At 38.3% G+C, this 19,966-nt stretch overlaps 2 protein-coding genes across 2 annotated transcripts; one reads left to right on the forward strand and one right to left on the reverse strand.

Moving 5' to 3' along the window:
- Window positions 1–1,919: 1,919 nt before the first annotated feature.
- On the reverse strand, window positions 1,920–7,162 carry ATP5PD (ATP synthase peripheral stalk subunit d). The gene is made up of 6 exons (XM_039342908.1): window positions 7,015–7,162; window positions 6,130–6,260; window positions 5,460–5,556; window positions 3,152–3,223; window positions 2,269–2,331; window positions 1,920–2,132 (listed from the first exon to the last, which is right to left on the reverse strand). The coding sequence occupies exons 2-6, from the start codon at window positions 6,249–6,251 to the stop codon at window positions 2,001–2,003; spliced, it is 486 nt and encodes a 161-aa protein (XP_039198842.1). The 5' UTR covers window positions 6,252–6,260; window positions 7,015–7,162; the 3' UTR covers window positions 1,920–2,000.
- A 920-nt stretch (window positions 7,163–8,082) lies between these two features.
- KCTD2 (potassium channel tetramerization domain containing 2) lies at window positions 8,083–19,941 on the forward strand. The gene is made up of 6 exons (XM_039342906.1): window positions 8,083–8,649; window positions 10,862–10,970; window positions 12,565–12,656; window positions 13,022–13,117; window positions 14,528–14,653; window positions 16,622–19,941. The coding sequence occupies exons 1-6, from the start codon at window positions 8,353–8,355 to the stop codon at window positions 16,649–16,651; spliced, it is 750 nt and encodes a 249-aa protein (XP_039198840.1). The 5' UTR covers window positions 8,083–8,352; the 3' UTR covers window positions 16,652–19,941.
- The last annotated feature ends 25 nt before the right edge of the window (window positions 19,942–19,966 follow it).

The raw sequence follows: 19,966 nt of genomic DNA on the forward strand, positions 1-19,966 counted from the left end.
TGAAACCAAGTTCCTCCTTCAAAGATCAAAGCAAAGGATCAATGTGGTCTGTCCTCTTCCAGTCATCTGCCTTTTCCCTCTCTTCAGTTGAATTCCCCTGTGAAACTCCTGTCCTTTTTGTTAGCTCATTCAATTGGCCTGACCAAAAGCCTCATAATGTTGCTGGTAATTCAGAAAGCTGGTCCCGAGAGAGAGCAAAGTGCTATGAGATACTCTTTTCATATTCTTCCTTCCATCAGTTTTTCAATTCAAGCTGCACAAATCTTTGTGCTTATGACAACCCATTCTACCTTGAGGTTCTGAAGACCCGGCACTTCAGGAGAGGGCTGGGGAATGCTGAGATTTGACCCTCTGCATTTGGAAGTACATCTAGTAGAATATTTTTATGATGAATGCTTAATACTCACTATGTTTTTAACTCTATGGGCTGGTTTACATCAGCCATTCAGACTCTTCAAGAATTGAGGAGCAAAGATATCACAGTAAGTAAAAAGGAAATACATACCGTACATAATCTCTCATTGCACATGGGCTTGATGCCTTATGAATCCGACTCTCTGAAAATACACTGGAATTATTCTTCTTCCTTATTTTTAGTAATTAGTAAGCTAGACACTTTTATTGTTAGTCAAATACTGATTTGGGTCTTTTTGTTAGCAATGTGCCAGGATATTTCTAATAGCATGATATTTATAACAGCTATAGCTGAAGCTTAAATGGACTCCAGAAGATAGTAGAGGACAGGAAGACCTGGAGGAACATTGTCCATGGGGTCGCAATGGGTCGGACACGACTTCGCAATTAACAACAATAGCATACATGCCCACAGGTGTTAAATTCTGAGGAAATGATGTAGAATAACATTTTATTACATAAGGGATTTAGAGAGGTTCTGGGAGATCAGTCCTAAAGGAACATCAATTTTCACTGTAAGAAAACAAGCTTCTTTCCAGTGGACTCTTCAAAAATTGGCAGTGACTAAACAGCAATTAACAAACTGTGAAAGCTGAGGAAGCAAGTAGCTCGTATATTTCTGGAGCATGCTTCCATTATCTCTAGCCTTTGGATGTGCTGCCAGTCCCGAAGGCAACATGCCTCTGGAAAAAAAGTGTACAGGCTCCAGAAACAGATATGGCTATCCAATTTCCATGTGAAATTGCCCAGTCTTCACTTTCCACAAAGTAAACCATTTAAATAGCATCGGCTGTCTTTAAATAATTCGCTTTCTTTTGAAAATACGAGATGCTCTCTTCCTGCCCTATAGGCATGCCAGCATAGCCAACTTCAAAGGGAAAACATTTGCAACTTTATAGAGGAGTAAAAAAAGGTTGTCACATGTGAACAGACTGAGATTGATCTATAAGAGCCAAAGATCTGGGGGGGGGGGAAGAGAAGAAACATTTAAAGAGCTAAGAAAATAGTGGTACAAAACAAAGACAAAGGAACAAGGGCACAAAAATTTACAGATTAAATAGAATAGTAGAATAAGATAGGAGAAAAATAGAGACAAGCATAGAATAAGGCATTTACTTCAGAAGGAGTAGGAATTTAATTATGTACAATAATTAAGTAAAGTTTTGAAAGTAAAGCAAATGGAGTGTTTGTGATCTGTACCATACTTTAAAAAACCTAATAGGAATATATTGCAAGGTAAATATTCAAAGGGTTAAAGCATCAATCCATAAAACAGTTTTATATAAGCGTATTTGGTTTTTTAATTCGTCATAATTCATATTTGAACAAATCCAATATTATTAATTCCAGGATATGCAACATTAAATCATATCCAAACCAAACACTGAACTACTCCAACTTTTAGGGCTCTAAAATAAGAATGTTAGAGGTAACAAACCCATACAATTTACCATAGTAGTAATTAGCTAAATTGCAGAATTCTTAGAAAAGAAGAAGCAGATTTCTAAGGCTCATGTGCAATTACTTTATTTAAAGGATTCATGAAGAAGCATTGATGTTGCACAATGCTTTCGAACAGCCAGCATTTAAACTTCAGAAGCAAGCTTGTGTGGCCATTGAGGGTATTTTACTGGGTCCAGTGTAGGATCCCGAAATTTTTCAGGTAGATCTTCATATGTCATATTTTCAAAAGGGATCATGTTTTTCAATTGCTGAAGCTTAAGAGAAAAAAAAACATCACAATTACCCACACATGATGAAGAGAAATGCTGAAAATCAGCAGGACAGAAATTATTAGGAGAAAATACAGTACAATGCAAAAGTCCTTTTGTATAATTAAAATTGCTAGCTTACTTCCTCCTCGTATTCAACAATGCGGGCTTTAGAAGCCTGTATGAAATCAGCAACATTCTTATCCTGAAAGAAGAGACAGCAATATTATGAGAAACCTTGGTTCCAGAGAAGCTATCCATGCTAAGCTATCCATGCTTATCCAGTCTGAACTTTATAGCCAATAATAAAGTCAACCATACCACGCTTTCAGTGGCACCAATTTACACATGCACTGCAAATAAATATCCATGGGTACATAAAATACGTATTGGATATAGGTAGTTCTCATAATCCTTTTCCTGCCTTTTTGAGACTGACAGATCAAAGTTACCAGATCTCTCAAACACCCATCCATCCCATATACTGTATCTCATGAGTAGAACAGGAAATTGTCTCATAATTACTCCAAAAATCAACTAAGTCACTGCTATTTAGAACAGATAATTACATAGAAAATAACTATACATGAAGCCCAAGTGAACTTTATTATAGCATTTGCCAAATAAGGAAATTGTTCCTCTCCCTCATTTTTGCATTCATGTTCTAATTTTCTACTTTGTACCTCAGAAATGCTATTTATTATCTATTATTTCCAGCTTTTAATCTTAAGGAGGAAGAAATGGAAGGTCTTCAACTTGTTCTTCCAGACAATGTAAGGCCTGTAACTCTTGTAGTTAAAATTGGCCATTGTCAATGGCACAATTCTAGCAGAGAAATTACTAAAGGTAGCAATCCATAAACAGATGGAATGTGGGAAGGAGGGAATAGTGTTCAGTATAATTTAACGAATGCCACCATGAGTAAAGATTAGTCCATGAGCAATCTGCTAAGATGCCAAGCAGACACCTCTGCACCATTTATGTGCAATGGAAAAAAAACAGTAACAGGATAGCAGAATACTTACAGATTCCTTTTCTTGGGCGTTTATTTTAGCCGTTTCAGTATCCGCAGGCAGAGGAATCTGCAGGGCCTTAAACTGTGAAAATTGAGGAAACGGTAATTGAAATGTGTAGCTTCTGGTTTTCCAAACCCATACCATATGTACCTTCTTCCTTCTATGTTTCTAATTCAGTAGTAAAGTACATACTTTCCAATGTCTCTGAATCCAGAGACACTGAAAAGTATGTACTTTACTACCGAATTAGAAGCACAGGCTCTTGTGCATTTATTGCCCTGTTGTATAAACCTTTCAACCCTAGGATCCTAGAACCACAGCCAGTTTCAAAGTTTAGGAGCTCTCTAATGGGCAAAATCCCCAAAATAGTAGCCATTTTGTTGCAAGACAGATGTTGCCAGTTTTAAAATTTAGTTGATACTGCCCCAGGAGATCAGTCAGTTTACAAGAAGAGATAATAAGGTACTAAGGCTAATTTTAAAAAGTAAAAATCTTGTGATATTGTAAGTCTTATACAAATGCGGTAATCTCACACACACTATTTTACAAAAATTGTGCTTAAATTTCACCAGATTTGCAGGTTCAGAGTGATTTTGATGGTTTCTTCTCCCTTATTATATTGGGCAGCCTGTCATCTGGAGCCCAGGCTAGAGTAGCCAATTCCCTTCTAGGGAAGGGACTGCAGCTGGATCTCCTGCCTGATTGTGTGACCAATTTGCCCAGCACTTTGCCAATGAAATTGCTAAGATTTGCCTAAGTCGTGACTCTTCATAGGCAAAGTTCCCTGAGATGACTGCAGCAATGTTGTGTCATATTATCCGGACTCCTGGCTTCTGAAAGCTATTGAAATTCTCATCTGGCACACCCCACATGATCACCCGACTCTCGCCTCTCTAGTTTCTTTGGGAAATCCAAGGGACCATGGTCAATGTGTGTCTTAGGGAGAAGGTGGTGCTGGCACCCTTGAAGAGGTTGGCGTTCATTCCCTCCTACAGATGCCCTCACTAGCTCTTTCTGCATTTGACAACTATTGCCCTATATCTAACCTTACTTTTTTCGAACAGTATTGAGACTATAGTCAGGATATACCAACAGAGCAAACTTGAGTACCCTTTTCTGTGAGGTTTTAGATCAAGGCATGATATTAAGACACAGTAGGTCACTCTTCTGGATTACCATTGTAAGTCCTAGGCTTACAACAGCTTTTGGGACCAGAATTTCTGTCATTAAGTGATTCAGTCCTTAAGTATGACATCACATCACCACATTGCTTAGTGATGGCAATCTTGGCAGTCCCGGTTGCCGTCATAATCCAGAAACTAACCAGTCATTAAGTGAGAACCTTACACGATCAGAATCCTAGGTAAGCAGGGTCTTCCCAGCTATTACTTCATGGGCAGGAAGAAGCCATGATCAGGAGAGCCTTTGCCTAGCTTCAGCTGGTATAGCAGTTGCATCCCTACTTAGAACAAGATCTTGCAATAGGGATTCATTTCCACATCCTCTTATTTGAACAGCTGCACCCCACTTTGCACACAAATTTACTTCTGAATATCCTTGAAAGTTTCAGTGGCTTGGTGCTGACAGTTGCTTGATATGAATACAGTACTTTGCTTTAGGCTTTCTCATGAATGCAGTACTGTGCTTTAGGCCCTGAACTAGTTTCCAATTAGCTCCTGAGTGCAATTCAAAGTACTACATAACTTGAGATGAGAATACTTATAGAAGTACCGTAAATGCCGGCGTATAAGACGACTTCCGTGAGCACTGAAATCGGCGCCAAAGATGGGGGTCGTCTTATACGCCGAGTCGTCTTATATGCCGGAAATACTGGTAGTTTCTGGCGTATAAGACGACGTTCTAGGAATGCGGCCCGGATATAAAGACGGGGGTTGTCTTATACGCCGGGTCGCCTAATACGCCGGCATATACGGTACTTTTTCCATCCAGTTTTGAACTGCCAGACTTGAACGTCTCAGAAGTACCTGCTTATAAGTCCCATCTTTTGCCAGATAAGAAATATGAAGGTTTATAGCCACATCTCTGTGGAAGTACTTTAGAATAGCATCCTCTCAGAGATTTGATTTGCCCACCACACTACTTGCTTTCTGTAAATTGTTAAAAGAAGAAATAGGGGTAATTTCAAAGAAGCTGAGAAGGATGAATTTTGGTGCTATCAGCTTGAGTAACACTGGTATAGTCTTTAGTTTTTCATCTTTTTACTCTGAAAGTTTTTAAGGGTGTTTATGGAACTGCCAAGTCTCTTTGGATGCAATGGAATACACCTCAAACAACCAAAAGTTTAAAAGTGCCTCACCTTCTTTTCAAATTCATCCACTAGGGTAGAGTTTGCAACTGTAGTCCTGTAGAAAGTCCAGTCAATGGCTGGTGGTGTCTCTGGCAAAGATGCAAGCCTATTTAGATACATAAAAGAACATCAGAACTACTGGATGTTTCAGACTGTTCGTTCTTCTAAAGTCATTTTTTTATTTTTGATCTTCACAACAAGAAAAGTCAAACAAATGTCTGGATATTTTGTTTGTTATCAAGATAAAAACTTGATATCAAAGAATGTTGTGTTTAAAGATCTGTGGGATGGGCAAGATTACTGCCTGTACCAAAATTTCTCATACCTAGTGTAATCATATTTACTAACAATGATTGAGAGACAATCAATATAGCCTTGCTGTTATTTAGCTATTTAACCCTTTATTTAAATTAAATAGTAAGATCATAGGAACAGTTCTGCCTATAGATTTCATTAGATCTCAAAGCATGTCCATTTCAACAAACTGTACACCTATACCTTAAAATATGTCTTTTGTTGCACTGATATAAGAGGCAAGTGAACAGTTCTGCAATACAGTCTGGACACATGTATTTAATAATGTAATCCATTGATGTATTCACCAATCACAAATATATTTGGTTTAATGTCATTCCTTTTCTTTCCATGGTGTTCTTTACAAACTAAGAAATATACTCACTTGGCTGCAATAGCATCGCTACGTGATTTGAAAGCATTAAACATAGGTTTCTGATCAACTGACACTCGTTCAGCAAATGCTGCCCAATCTATTGCTTTCACAGCAAACCTGCGGCCAGCCATTGCTATCACCTAGAAAATGGGAAGAGATAAAGAGTAAGGAACAAAGTAAATAAATAAGAAAATAATATAGCAAGTGAGGGATGAAGGAAGCAGACAATGGACATTAATAGAAATTTTCAACCAAATGAAATCAAGAACTAAAATGCACCATAGATTTATTCAGAAGTAAACTTGGTGTTTGGTCTAGTCGTTCAGGCACCAGGCTAGAAACCAGGAGACTGTGAGTTCTAGTCCCACTTTAGGTAGGAAGCCAGCTTGGGTGACTTTGAGCAAGTCACTTTCTCTCTGCCCTAGGAAGGACGCAATAGCAAAACACTCCTGAAATCTTTGCCAAATTGCCAGAACTCAACAATGAGGCAAGGCAAAAACGTACCTACAAAAAAATTGATTGGTTTTTTTTCCAAAATCATGCAGTTTCGATTCCATTTTTTTAAAAAAGATACATAGCTTTTTAAAAAGCTAATATTAGTATTAGCTCGTTTGCTCCAAGGTATCAAGCAATCCTTTTTTCCCCGCAATTATCCTAAACAAAAACAGCCAGCGAAATAGTTCTCTATTTTAGCATCTAGTTTCCCAGCCAAGGGGAAACCGTTGCTGGAGAACAAATTTCTGTCCTCGGAGGCGCCATCCAAGAACCCTTCAACTCACGCCCATAACGAAACGAGAAGCATTACAGGCAAAAGATCGAGGCGGAAACTCGGTTAGCAAGCAGGGGTTATTATTGCAAGACTAGCAACCCTCCCAAAGGACATCGGCTTCTCACCTTCAGCCACCCCGGCTAATTGCACCGCCGGAAAAGGCTCCCGGAACCAAAGCCTGACAGGGGACCAACAGGCCCAATCGGGACGACTCTCTCCGGAAAGAGGGCGGCCCTCGCCATCTCATAGAGAAAGCAAAAGGCAAGAGCGCAGCCTGCTCTGCTCCAGACGGCAAGGAGAGCTAGGCAAACTGATGGGAGTAATCAGAGGAGGGGAGGGGGTTTCCCTTCGCGCGGGCTCTGGGGCGGCAGAGGCCAAGCAGTTGAACCTTGCTGCGAATTGAAGTTTTGGGATCTCCAGATGCTTCGGAGAGTAAACTTCGTCATTCCCACGAATTCCCTTAAAATACCTTCCATTTTTGTCCTTCGCAGAACTGTGTGCTTATATTACCCAACCCATCATCTCTAGACATGACCGAATCTCCATCTTCTGCTCTATTTCTGCCGCAAAATCGGGTCTCCGCCCTGTTACATTTCATCGATGACAACTAGTAAACTGTTGCTTTTAAGAAGCTTTTATTTAGAATTAAGATCATAATATGAAAAGGTTGCACATACTATTCGGGGAGGAGAATAGCCCAGACCTCTGTGGAGGCTTTTGTAAAACCAGTCCATTTTTTTAGCCCTCTGTATTCCCATCCCTCGGCCGCTCCCGCTGCCCCCGTGATTGCAAAACAGGCATATAGTAAACTTCTCTTTTCTCTCTCAAAAGGACGGTCCAGATTATATTAAAACGATTTTTCGCTCTTCTCCGTGAAGCAAAGTGGCAGGGCAATTTCTAAACATCACCTTTTTGGCGTCAAAAGCTGTTCGTTTCACTAAGAAATGAATTAGGAACGTCCAGCACAAACCAAGAAGTGCCTAGGTCAGGGGTAGGCAACCTCGGCTCTTTTATGACTTCATAAAAGCTATGCTGGCTCAGGAATTCTGGGAGTTGAAGTCCATGAGTCATAAAAGAGCCGAGGTTGCCTACCCCTGGCCCAGGTAAACTGTTAGGATTTGTGGCACGGCTGCCTATTGTATTTCCTGCCGGTGTCTCTCGATCACCTTTCCGAATGTTATGTTCCATTACTCGTTCCGATTCCCTTTAAGGGTGGAACGCTTGGAACGAAACCGAGGCCACGCACGGGGTCAGGCGCGGTCATTCGACTCGGTGAGCGCTTGATGACCCGGAAGAGACTCTTCCTCCCGGAAGTCCGCCGTTCCCTGTCAGCGGGGACTGAGGGGATGGCTGTCGAGCTTCGACCGGAGCAGCTCCAGCCTTTCCGCCCGGGCTGCTGACTAAGAAAGGGACCACCGCCCGCCCGCCCACCGAGTCAGCCAGGGGAGAAGCCGCAGCCGAGCATGGCGGAGTTGGTGGCTGGGGAGGGGCCGCCGCGAGGCCGTACGCCCAGCCCGCTCCCGATCTCGGGGCCGCCGAGCCCTCGCCCAGCTGCGGCTCCCGCCTGCCCCGCGCGCAGCCCGGAGCCTCCGCCGCCCGAAAAAGCCGCGGCGGGGAGCGGCAGCGGCGGTTCCAAGTGGGTCCGGCTCAACGTGGGCGGCACTTACTTCGTGAGCACCCGCCAGACCCTCTGCCGCGAGCCCAAGTCGTTCCTCTGCCGCCTCTGCTGCCAAGAGGGGCCCGAACTGGGCTCGGACAAGGTGAGCGGGCGCGGCGGCCGGGCGCTAAATCACTCTTCCCCCCCCCCATGCCTATAGCCCGGCACACCCAGACTGAAGGGCGTGTGTGCGTCTCCGGCGATATTAGTTTTCGCCCTTCTTGTTCGCTTTCCTAGCCGCCTTCCTGTATTTTTGGTGTAATGGAGTAATCGTAATTTCTGGAAGGAGGCCAAGTTCCTTGCAGAACTCCAGTTTTACCATAACTATAGATTTTAGCCCTTAAGTTACCTCTGATGAAAAAGTAGGGGAGGGGACAAGGGATGTACAGCATAGTGACACTTCTAGACTACATCTAAAAATGGGGAATGGGCTATTTGCGCGCGCGCGCGCGCACACACACACACACACGCACACCATAGTCCTTGATTTGCTGTGCTGTTCTTTTCTGTATTGATGGTGTTTACAAAAGATGTTGAGCCATTGTTAATAAGCAATACTGATTTATAGTACACAGCATGTTAATATGGTTGCGCTTACAGCATTTAAGGTATGATGTGGTTTGTAATGACTTGGTTTAATTATTGTGGCTGTAAACCAGGATGTTTAGCATTCTATTTAAAGTTTAGGATTAGCCTGAACACAGAAGACAAATTAAAAGCACTGTCTTTGTATAGCTTTTCTCTCAACCAGTATTAAATGGGAATATTAATCTGTAATCAAACACTTCAACAATGAAGGCATTGTCAGTAAATAACTTAAATATAATCTATTTACCTTGGGGTAATAATGCAATTAGAAATGGTTAAAATATGCATACACATATTTCTAATGTTATACGTGTATTTATAATGTCTGTATAATGTATTATATCCTATATCCTTCAGAATCAAGACTAATATCTTCATCCTTTGTAGCCTTTCAGTACTGCAAATGCATTGAATTTGAATTCAGCCCTATTTCTGTAGAGGAAAGCTTTATTTATTAATAGCTGTTCAAAATCCCATGGTTCCACTTGCTAATTGTTGCTTGTTCCGCTAGAAGGATTAAAGTGAGGAAGGATTCTGATTGCCAATTCAATGCCCCCCATTCTACTTTTTCTACCCCATCTTACCTCTTCTTAACATGTGCTTTTTGTTGTCAGTATAGCCGTAGCATAAACCCATTGAAAGTTATGGGTAACAAAAAGGTACTTTAACCCTAAGCAGTAAAAAAGGGACTCAATAGATAAATTATACACTGTGCTTGAGACCTAACTTTTTCTCTCATACAGCTTTTCAGTTTCACATCTATAAAATAAGTAATGATTTTTTAAAAAAAAATCAATATCTGTATACAAAGCAACTTCTTTCTCCAGTACTTAAAGCTGTGTGCCAAGATAAAGTATATTTAGAGTGGTTGCTTTAGCATATAATCACTTATAATGTCAATGCAGAGGATTCTAAATGTCCTATAAAAAAACCTTACATAATTGTATTCCTTAGAATTTAATTTTAAATATAGTGCTTTAGATTATAGTGAAAAGGTATAATAGTTATAGAGAGTTATCACATTTGTGGTCTTTATTACACTTCTGAGTGATACAGTCCTTGTGTGTTTACTTAGTAAGTCCCATTGAGATCAACTGTTTTCACAAGAAATAAGCTGTACAAATCTTTACAGATTGCACATTTTTGTTAATGGAGTTTTGAGATCAGTCTCCAAGATAATTAGCTAAGTAGGTCCACTAAGTTCAGTAGAATACATTTCCAAGTAAAATCTGAGCCAATAGATCAAAAAAACTAAATATTCTGGATGTGTCTTTGTGAAAAATATTTTTACGCTACCCAAAAGTGCTGATGTAATTTATAACTCAGATTTGTTAGATACATAGAATGAATTATATTTCAAGTGATAAAAATAGGATATAGTAATAATAATCAGTACAATTATGTTTATTTTTTCTTGTGCATTAATTTAATTTGGAGGAAAGCTTGTGACATAATTAAGAGCAGATTATTCCAAATAAATAAACACATAATTTTCTAATTAATGAGATACTGCCAAGATGGATAGGCCACAGTCTATCTTTTTTTAATTATGCCACAGAATCATCTAACACAAACAAATGTAGAATAAGATATCCACTGATGCAAGAATTTGGCTTCTTTCTCAGAGAACCATATTCTCAGATTCATGACAATTGGTTCCATGTCTGAATGCCATTGGAATATCTTTCTTGAGCAGCAGACTATAACAGAATGATATCTCCTAACAGGATGAAACAGGGGCATATCTCATTGATAGGGATCCCACATATTTTGGTCCAATCCTGAACTACCTCCGGCATGGAAAACTCATAATAAACAAGGAATTGGCAGAAGAAGGTAAGAAAAATGTATAAATCTCTTTTGAAAGTTAGGGATGTTTAATTCCAGCCAGAGTTGTTGAGAATCGGACAGCATATAAATTTAATAAATTAGTATTACAGTAGTAGTATTAATGAAGGTTGGTCTTGCCTGAGCCCAGAATTAAATGTATTTAATCTCATTGATTTCATGATCTATGTGTCTTTAAAATATAATAGAAAGTTTATGTTACTCAGATTGTACTGTGGAAAAACAATACAAAATCAACTTGTTCAAATAGGCATGTATTTATGACTATGCAGGGAGGTATCCTTGATAGTGCTTTCATTAGAGCAGTGGTTCTCAACCTTTCTAATGCCGCGACCCCATAATACAGTTCCCCATGTTGTGGTGACCCCTAACCACTTATACATCACCGGGTGCCAGGGGCGTGGCCAAAGAAAAGGGGGAAAAAATGGCGGACAGCGTGGTTTGGCGACCCCCGTGAAATGGTCGTTCGACCCCAAATGGGGTCCCGACCCACAGGTTGAGAACCACTGCATTAGAGCCTTATTTTAGGGACTATTATATTAGCATTTGCTTTCTAATGGAACATAGCCCATAAAAACAAGCTTCTTTTCATAAAGGGAATCAAAAGAGAAAACGTTTCTTGAATCTCCAGGTTATCATCATAAGGAGTTTTATTCACGAGGTGTTTTTTGATTTTTATTCAGTTTTGCTGGAATTGTGCTTAACAAAATATTTTTATATCATTTTGTTGATTTCCAGATTATTTGTTGAGTTAAATAAGTGCACAGCTCATGAGTGTCATTTGGCCGTCAAATGGCATATTTGTAGCTTTTAGTGTTGTGGAGACTATGCCTTTAGAATTTGGCAGCAAGAATTATTTTGAGAAATTGGAAAAATGGTAACATTTCTAATATTAAGATTTTGTTTCAAGAGGTATGTAATATCTATTTTTTTAAAAGGCAATTTTATCTCCCAGTCAAAAAAATAGCTCATTAATTGATCCTTTGGCATAGATTTTATGATGTTTTGTAATGTTAGGAGACCATGATATTTTAAAATACAAACCAGAAATTGACTAGACATTTAATGAAAATGTGATATATATCTGTACAGTTTTTCACTTGTTTTTATTTTGCTGTTATATTGGCTGTTGATTTTTTTTCCCATATAATTGTCTCTTTCTTTTTTTCTACTTCTTTCTGTAAAACCTGCTAAGATAAGTAAAGCTAATTTAAAAAAGAGAATTTGCCACTAAGATAATCAAATAACAAGCAGTGCAGTTTTGCCTCCTCCTTAAAAAAGCATATTTTTTCAATATTTTGGTAGCTTAAAGATTATGTTTCCATCCACATTCTTAGATTTTCAAAACACAAGCTGAAAAAAATTCATCCCAACATCTATGGCTGTTCCTCTGTGGCTTTTCAGACAATAAAAAACCTGAGTTGTGGCACACAACTTCAAATAAAGAATGTCCTGAATTAAATTATAAATTATATATATTCTCCAATTTCAGACATGCAGCAAGATCAGATCTGAAAGCTTTCTGATCAAGAGATTTTGTAGTTACAAATACTGAAGCCATGTTCTGCATCCTTATTTGCAGGTGTCCTGGAAGAAGCTGAATTTTACAACATTGCATCTCTAGTGAGGCTGGTGAAAGAGCGAATACGAGACAATGAAAGCAGAACTTCTCAAGTAATTCACATTAGAAAGAAAATAAATGTATTGGGTCCCTCATATCCTAACATATGTTACCACTTGATATGACAGGCTTGTGTGTTCTCTGTGGCATAAGAGTTGTGTTATAGGGATCTCCTTCACAAGATATTATTGGTTTCTTAAGTCTTTCACAAAAACATCCCCTTTCCCTTTCCCTTTCTAGGTTTTAACAACTATGGTGGCTAGAAGCATGCTTTTAAACACTTTTAAACATGTTTGTTTTTTTATGAGCTTCCTCCATCTTAATATAATAGTATTACCATCATTTCAATGAGATACTATTATTTAGAAAACTCACAATCCTGATTTCTAACTTGTTAGTTTCCCCTCTTTTAACCCAGGGACCTGTCAAGCATGTTTACCGAGTTCTGCAGTGCCAAGAAGAAGAACTGACCCAGATGGTGTCTACTATGTCTGATGGATGGAAATTTGAACAGGTATTTCATGTTAACAGGTTCAGAAGTTGGGCCAACTCACTGAATATATTATGTCATTTTGTTTGTTTGTTTATCATATTTATATGCTGTTCATCTCACTAGCCAATGATGCTGGGTGGAAATGTGCCTGTTGTTTGCAGAAGCCTGATTTTTAGTCACCTTTGCATTCTTTACTTAGTTTTAGTGTAACAGTTGATCAGTGCTATCAGTTTGTGCCAATCTTGAATTCTCATAAGTATACATCTAATGAAAATTCTATATGGTAGCCTGATTATTAGGTGTAAAAAAAAGGTAAAGGTGAGGAAGCTTCTTGGATGAGAAGCAAAATGTCTTCAAAGAAAAAACAAGAAAGTCCAGTTGCCTCTTGAAAAAAGCACCTTTGGGATATTGATAGTTCTGTTCCCTACAATTTAAAACATTCTCCTGATTTTGTTTCAATTTGCTATAACTGCTGGATTTCTGTTTTGATGATTGTTGTTAGAGCTGCACGAAGATCTGACTTCAAGGAGCAAAATATGATTAAAAGCATAAAGAAGCACATATGTAGCATCTGTCAGGAACTTCATAAAAGCAGCCCTTCACAGCTGCCACATGATCTCAGGAAGATACATTTATTCATTTATTTGAAGGTGTTTTTAACTGGTATTGCATGAATGACTGGTGCTGCAGCTTTAGCTAAATCTGCAAAGCCTGGTTTCTATATTTTTTGAACGCTAGAATACATGAGCAGCTATTCACCCCCCCAGCATGGAATAGTCCTAATATTTGGTGTTTTACCCAGCTATCTCTGGAGTTCCTAGTGACATAATTCTTTATTTTACATAATATTGATACCATATTGCTTAAATAATAGTAGAAAGAAGGAGAGAGTAATGAATATGGAAGTGATTGGTGCTGTTTCTGCAAATAGAATCAACAGATATACAGGGTGTACCATTTGAGCCCTATAAACAGTTTATTATATGAATCATATTCAGTGATCAAATTGGTCACCATTGTCTCCTAAACATGCCTTTTTTTATGCATGAGCTTTGAACATTCCTAAATACAGTAACACTTTCTCTGAAAAAATATTAATTAATAAAACATTGTGATTTACGTATAAGACCTGACATCTGGCACACCTGTATATAGTTGCATAACAAAACTGAAAATCTGTTCGTATTTTGATCTGACAGGGAAGTCACATGGTACATCATACTGTTTTTAGAGTTCAAAGGCATAACATGAGCATACTTTTTCACCTTCTAAATGTTAAAGGAAGTTAAAAAGTACTTCTCTTCCAAATCTGTAACTCTCAATTGTTGGAGATGAGAATAAATTTAAATAATACTTTAGAATAAAGTTATAAGACTGATCTTATATTCATCTCATGTTGCTATTTTTAACATATCATTTCCTTTTTAACAGTTAATTAGTATTGGATCTTCATACAACTATGGGAATGAAGATCAGGCAGAATTTCTCTGTGTTGTATCAAGAGAGCTGAATAATTCGACCAATGGCATTGTCATAGAGCCTAGTGAGAAAGCAAAGGTGAGAAGCCTGTTGTGATTGGAATCCTTCAATTTCTCTATTTATTGAATGGCATAAAAATAGATAAGTGGATATTTTTATAATAATTTTATTAAACATATTTAAACAACACAAAAACTACAAAAGATAAAAGAATAAAAATTAAAAATGGAGAGTACAGGAAAAAAATATAGATAGAAAAATAAACATATAGCAAAGGGGTAAATATATAACAAAATAACTTTCTTCTTTGTTGTAACAAGTATAAACAATTTTAACTTCTCTTCTCTTAAAATGCCACCAAAAAAGTCACTTCATCCCATATCTCATCTTATGTCTATAACCAGATCCTTACAACAATTTCATTCAGTCCTGGTCAGCAAAAGTCCATTAAGAAATGCCAAAAGTAACAACATATGTATTTTAACCTTGATCGAATAAACCCACTTTATATTCCTTTCTTTTACTTAACAATCATAATTTTTAACCCTGATAATTTCCTAGAGCTGGTTTTCTTTTCATTTCTTTCAGAATTTTAACATGTCTTTTGCAAATCCAATATTAGAAAATTATTGAAGACATTTTTTTCGGCCTGCCAGTTGCACATCCTTTTCAATTATTAAAACATCAGCCAATTTTATTTGTATACTCAGTGTAACATTTTTTTCCATATTATTCTTGCAGGCTGTCATTTTGAAATCAACTTTCAAATCAGTCCCAGTCCTCTTCTGCAATGTCTCTTAAAAGCCATCTATCTATAATGGCAGACACTTTTAAGATTAACTTGCGGATCCATTACTCCTTGAATATGTCCAGTATTAAAAATAATTTGTTCCACCCTATGTTAGTAAGCCAACATTAAATGTTATTTTCCTTTAATTGTAATCTATAATTACCTCTTGTTCCCCCGATGTCCAGCATTCAAATTCCCATCCTATTGTATTTTCTTTCAGAATTTAAAACAAGACTCCTATGGGAAGGATTTCTACAATGAAATCTTATTTCAAATCTCCTAATCCATTTATAACTTTCCAAAATCAACTTCTAATCATTCTTTTGCTGCTTCATTTAAAAAAATATTTTTTTAATGTCCTTAAACAGCTCTGTGACCCTAAATTTGTTGATTAGAACTCTGCCATTGCTGGCAGCTGCTGCTTGAAACTGACCAGATCTTAATCAGTTTCACTCTGAAAGCTTTTGTTGTTCTAAATGCCCACATTGGTCAAAAAAGGAAATTTCTATTAAGGAGTAACTTGCTAAATGAGGACTATTTGTATATAAATTTGCTCAAGCCGGTCAGAATTCTAGTCCCCCTCTTGGCATATGACTCATTTTAATCTATAATATCAAATTTTGAAATACCAGCCATTTTTTATTTTTATTTTTTTTGAGTTCTTGATTAGGATGGAATTTGGAGGCACTTTTATAATGGCTTTGCTTATTTTTGGAGGAGCAGTTTTAGAAGCTGGTGCTGAGAGTTTTTTTCTGGTAGAATCCATGACTCTAAACTGATGACAAATGTCATTGTTAAACTATTTTGTTAAACAAAATGATGTTTAATCCAAACAATACAAAGTATTCCTGATCATTTGAAAAGCAAACCAACTTGTGCTTTACAAGGTATGCCTATGAAGGCTTGTATTCAAAACTCAGGTATCTTTCTGCATGCCCAAATTTTGACAGTAGGCTAGTATATTTTGTATGGTTAAAATATCAGTATCAGGCTGCAATAATATATAATTTAACTATATCCTGGTTGGAATACTGTGATACTCTGTTGAATTTTTGGGATTTCTGTTCACAATATGCTAGATATGACATATAAAAAAACCCCTCTTGATGACTTGGAATCAATGTATTGGAAGTACAATAAATTCTTATAGAAATGTGCCTGTACGTCAGATCTTGAGAGAGGTAGCATGTTTTCCAGCTTTCTTTTTTAATGTTGCAAGAAATGCTTCTAAAATGAAATGCTTCTCTTTTTTTCAGATTCTTCAGGAGCGAGGATCACGGATGTAATCCAAGCATTTAACTTTAAAACTCCCAGATGTTAAAAAGGGCAACTTAGCTGGGCAGAGAATTTCTCCTGCAGTCCAACCTTGCTTTTGTACAGTAATAAAACTAACACAAAGCAAAGCTGAGCCTGTCCTGCCAGTGGAGAATTAAATCCTGGTAAAAACCAAAGGCTCATCCCACCCCCGCCACAGAAAGCTATAAGAGAAAAGAAGAGAATCTTCCAGCTGGAGAGCACCTAGTTACAGTCCTTCAGGTCCAGGGAGAATAGATTTGAAAATGAATAATTAAATATTCTTCCTTCATTTTCACTCACCAAGCTTTTTTTTTTTTTAATATGTTACTCATTCAGAACTGTTAAATAAGAAAGTTGAGTGAGGGATGTGGTATTAGCTGACGGGTTTTTCTTCCAATAACACTACAAATCTAACTGTAGGCATTTCTTGCAGTACAGTTTGGTCAGCGCCCTTCATGCTTTTAAAAGGTGTCCAATTACCTGTGATATTTAGATTCTGTTGTATTGTTTCCTGTCCTCTGTGAAAAGAAAAGGAAAAGAAGGAAGCTTATGCCCCATTTCTCCCACCAAATCTAGAATGTGTCCTTTGGGTTATTTCAAAACAGTACTTCGATATGGAAGATTTGTTCCTGCCAAGTTCAGCTTTGCCTTGTCTTCAATAGCATGAAACTATTCCCTTGTTCTCTTGATGTCCTGCATTAAAGCAGGTTTTCATTTGTACTCTAATTACTTTGGTAGGCATTATCAACTCTTACCCAATACGTCCAGGGATAGAGAGCCTTTTATTTACACATTATGACTCTGTGCTTGAAATTTCTCACCCCTCCTTGTGTCCTCTCACCCAAAATGACTAAAGGGCATTGCACAGGTTGGGGTGGGGGTGGGGAAGGGAGGTGTAAAATGATGACAGTTGCCAAACTATTGTGATGTTTCTTGTCCAAAGTGATTTGTGAACTTCTGTATTTTTTTTTCTGTTGGAATGCCTTGAATGGAAGTAACAATGTTGTGCCTCTCTGAGTTCTAATCTTAGACAAATGGGACTTGCTGATTTTGTCAAATTATTTTGTGCCATCCCTAATCAGTGAAATGTCCCTTCTAGTTGTTGGTAAATGGAATTCCAGAAGTATTTTCTCTACATTCTGGCTTTGTTTCTTGTTAGTCATCTTTAGCTTCTGGGCCTTTGAATTAAGCTCTGAGCATAATGAACCAAAGTATCAAAAGAAACTGCAGTGCTTTGGTTTTCCCTAGGCAATAATTGAAACTTCCACATTAGTCAGTGATCGGAATAGGATCCCTTATATTCCAATTGGTTTGCTTGGAATTTCTCAGTAAGGAGTTGCACTCAGTGTCTTTTTCATGTTTTATGGTGTGTGGTAATGAGGCTTCCCCTTTTATTTCTTCCTAGTTACAAAAGGAGTGGGAACAAAGAGGATAGTGAATGGTTACTGAAAGCATGGAAAATATAATGCAGATGAAGCAAAAATGTTTTAAAATGAAATTTATCAGGGTACCAAATTATCCTGCTCCACATTCTCCATTAATCTTCAGTATTTGTGTACATATATCACTGAGCTTCCCCACCATTTTGCCAACATACCTCCAATAATATTTTGATGGGTTAGATGCATTATTCAGTCCCTGTAGCAACAGACTGTACCAAAGGTCTTGAGGTCAGCTTCTGGCTGCTAAACTCAACCAGCTTCATACTCTGTGGAATTCAATCAACTTTCTTGTCCTTCAACTTTCCCGTCTATAATACATGGGTATTGGCATGGTCAGACAGTGTATGTCATGGCTGGATTTAACTAACACTGTGATGTGTACATAAATCTATGAGTATCTTGTTCTTTCAGCCGTTGTCAGTGTATGTCCACAGCTGAGAAATAAGCAGATGTGTTTGTGTGTGTATTGTGAGGAAGTATAAGAACCACAGAAGTATCCTCATAATCTCTCCTTCCAGGGAAGGGAGATTATGGTGTCATGAACTAGTTGAAAGAAAAAAATCAGAGGATGCTGCAAAGAATAGCTGCCATTTCCAACTTGGTCTAACCCAACTGATTCCCCACCTTGCTGGGCACGTAGCAGTGTTAGGTTTGCTTGGAAGCAGATCTTTACTGTGTAGCTTTAGTAAACTAAAAGAAATACCTCATTGATTTATGTTATGATCACCAGAAACACCACGCACCGGGAAGCTACATTAGAAGAGTGCCTGAAGTCAAGATAATGAACTGGTAAAAGTAATCTCGTTTTGTTGTACATGTAGTGCCATTGAAAACAGCTCCATTTAAATCTGGAATAAAATCAGATTTGAGATGAGGCTGCTCTGTTAACAGCAGGATTTGAGCTAAATGCAGAGAAAAACTGTGTTTCTGCTGAATAAATAGGGCCACCCTCTTGTTCCCTTGCTGCTGACAAGTTGTGAGAGGTTTTCAGCAAATCTAATTTTTTTGTTGGAACATGAATACCTTCTCTTTTCTTTTCCTTGTTAAATATTTCTAGTTATGGTTTGGGGGAACCCTCCCTGAAATGTTGAGCAGTTTAGTTGGAGACAGAAACAGTATTAGGGATTGGGAAAGCTCTCGGCTTTCTTAATATAAGGGCTTGAATTCCAGCTACAGCAAGACACTATTCTAGCTCACCCACCTGGGATGTTCTTTTCTCAAGATGAGAGGCCACCTTCGGACCCTGTTAAATTCAAGAACTGGCTTTCATGTTTTCCACTAGTTGTAATTTTGCCTTCTTTAGCGACAGGGCTCTTCCTTGCATTTGCCTTTATGTGGTTGAGACTGAAGTTGGAACATGAATACAGATACTGTTTCCCCATGAAAGGCAACAAATGGCAAAGGAAGCCAGTGGTGGGATGGCTTTTCATCTGAGCGATGTGCATCTCTTGAGGTTTTTTTAAACCATTAGCTAGCCCCTGGGGACCAGTACCTGGTTCAGAAACCCAGCGGCCCAATTGTTCCGTTACAGCAAGGTTGGAGCTAATCTTCTCTTAAAAGTGTCTTTGTTTCTGCACATTTTTAATCAATTTTTCTCAGGGGTGACTGAATGGTCCGAGGGGGAGGGGGTTATCCACGAAGGGGTGGGGGTGGCTCCTCGGACCTTCACAGCTGGGCCGTGGGCTCCTCCCCCTCAGGTTTTGCTTGCAAGCCTAGAGGTTTTGTACAGTTTGTCACATGTCGGTGCCCTTTGCTACTGTTTCTCTTGGTTTATTAAATGTGTTTGAATAATAATGGAGATGCTGTGATTTCTTTTTCCAATAAAGATTCTGACATGATTTGTGCTTGGTTTTTTTTTTTTCT

This window comes from Crotalus tigris, unplaced genomic scaffold, assembly GCF_016545835.1.
Source record: "Crotalus tigris isolate CLP2741 ecotype Arizona unplaced genomic scaffold, ASM1654583v1 scf7180000017814.3102382, whole genome shotgun sequence".
Lineage (NCBI taxonomy): Eukaryota > Metazoa > Chordata > Lepidosauria > Squamata > Viperidae > Crotalus > Crotalus tigris.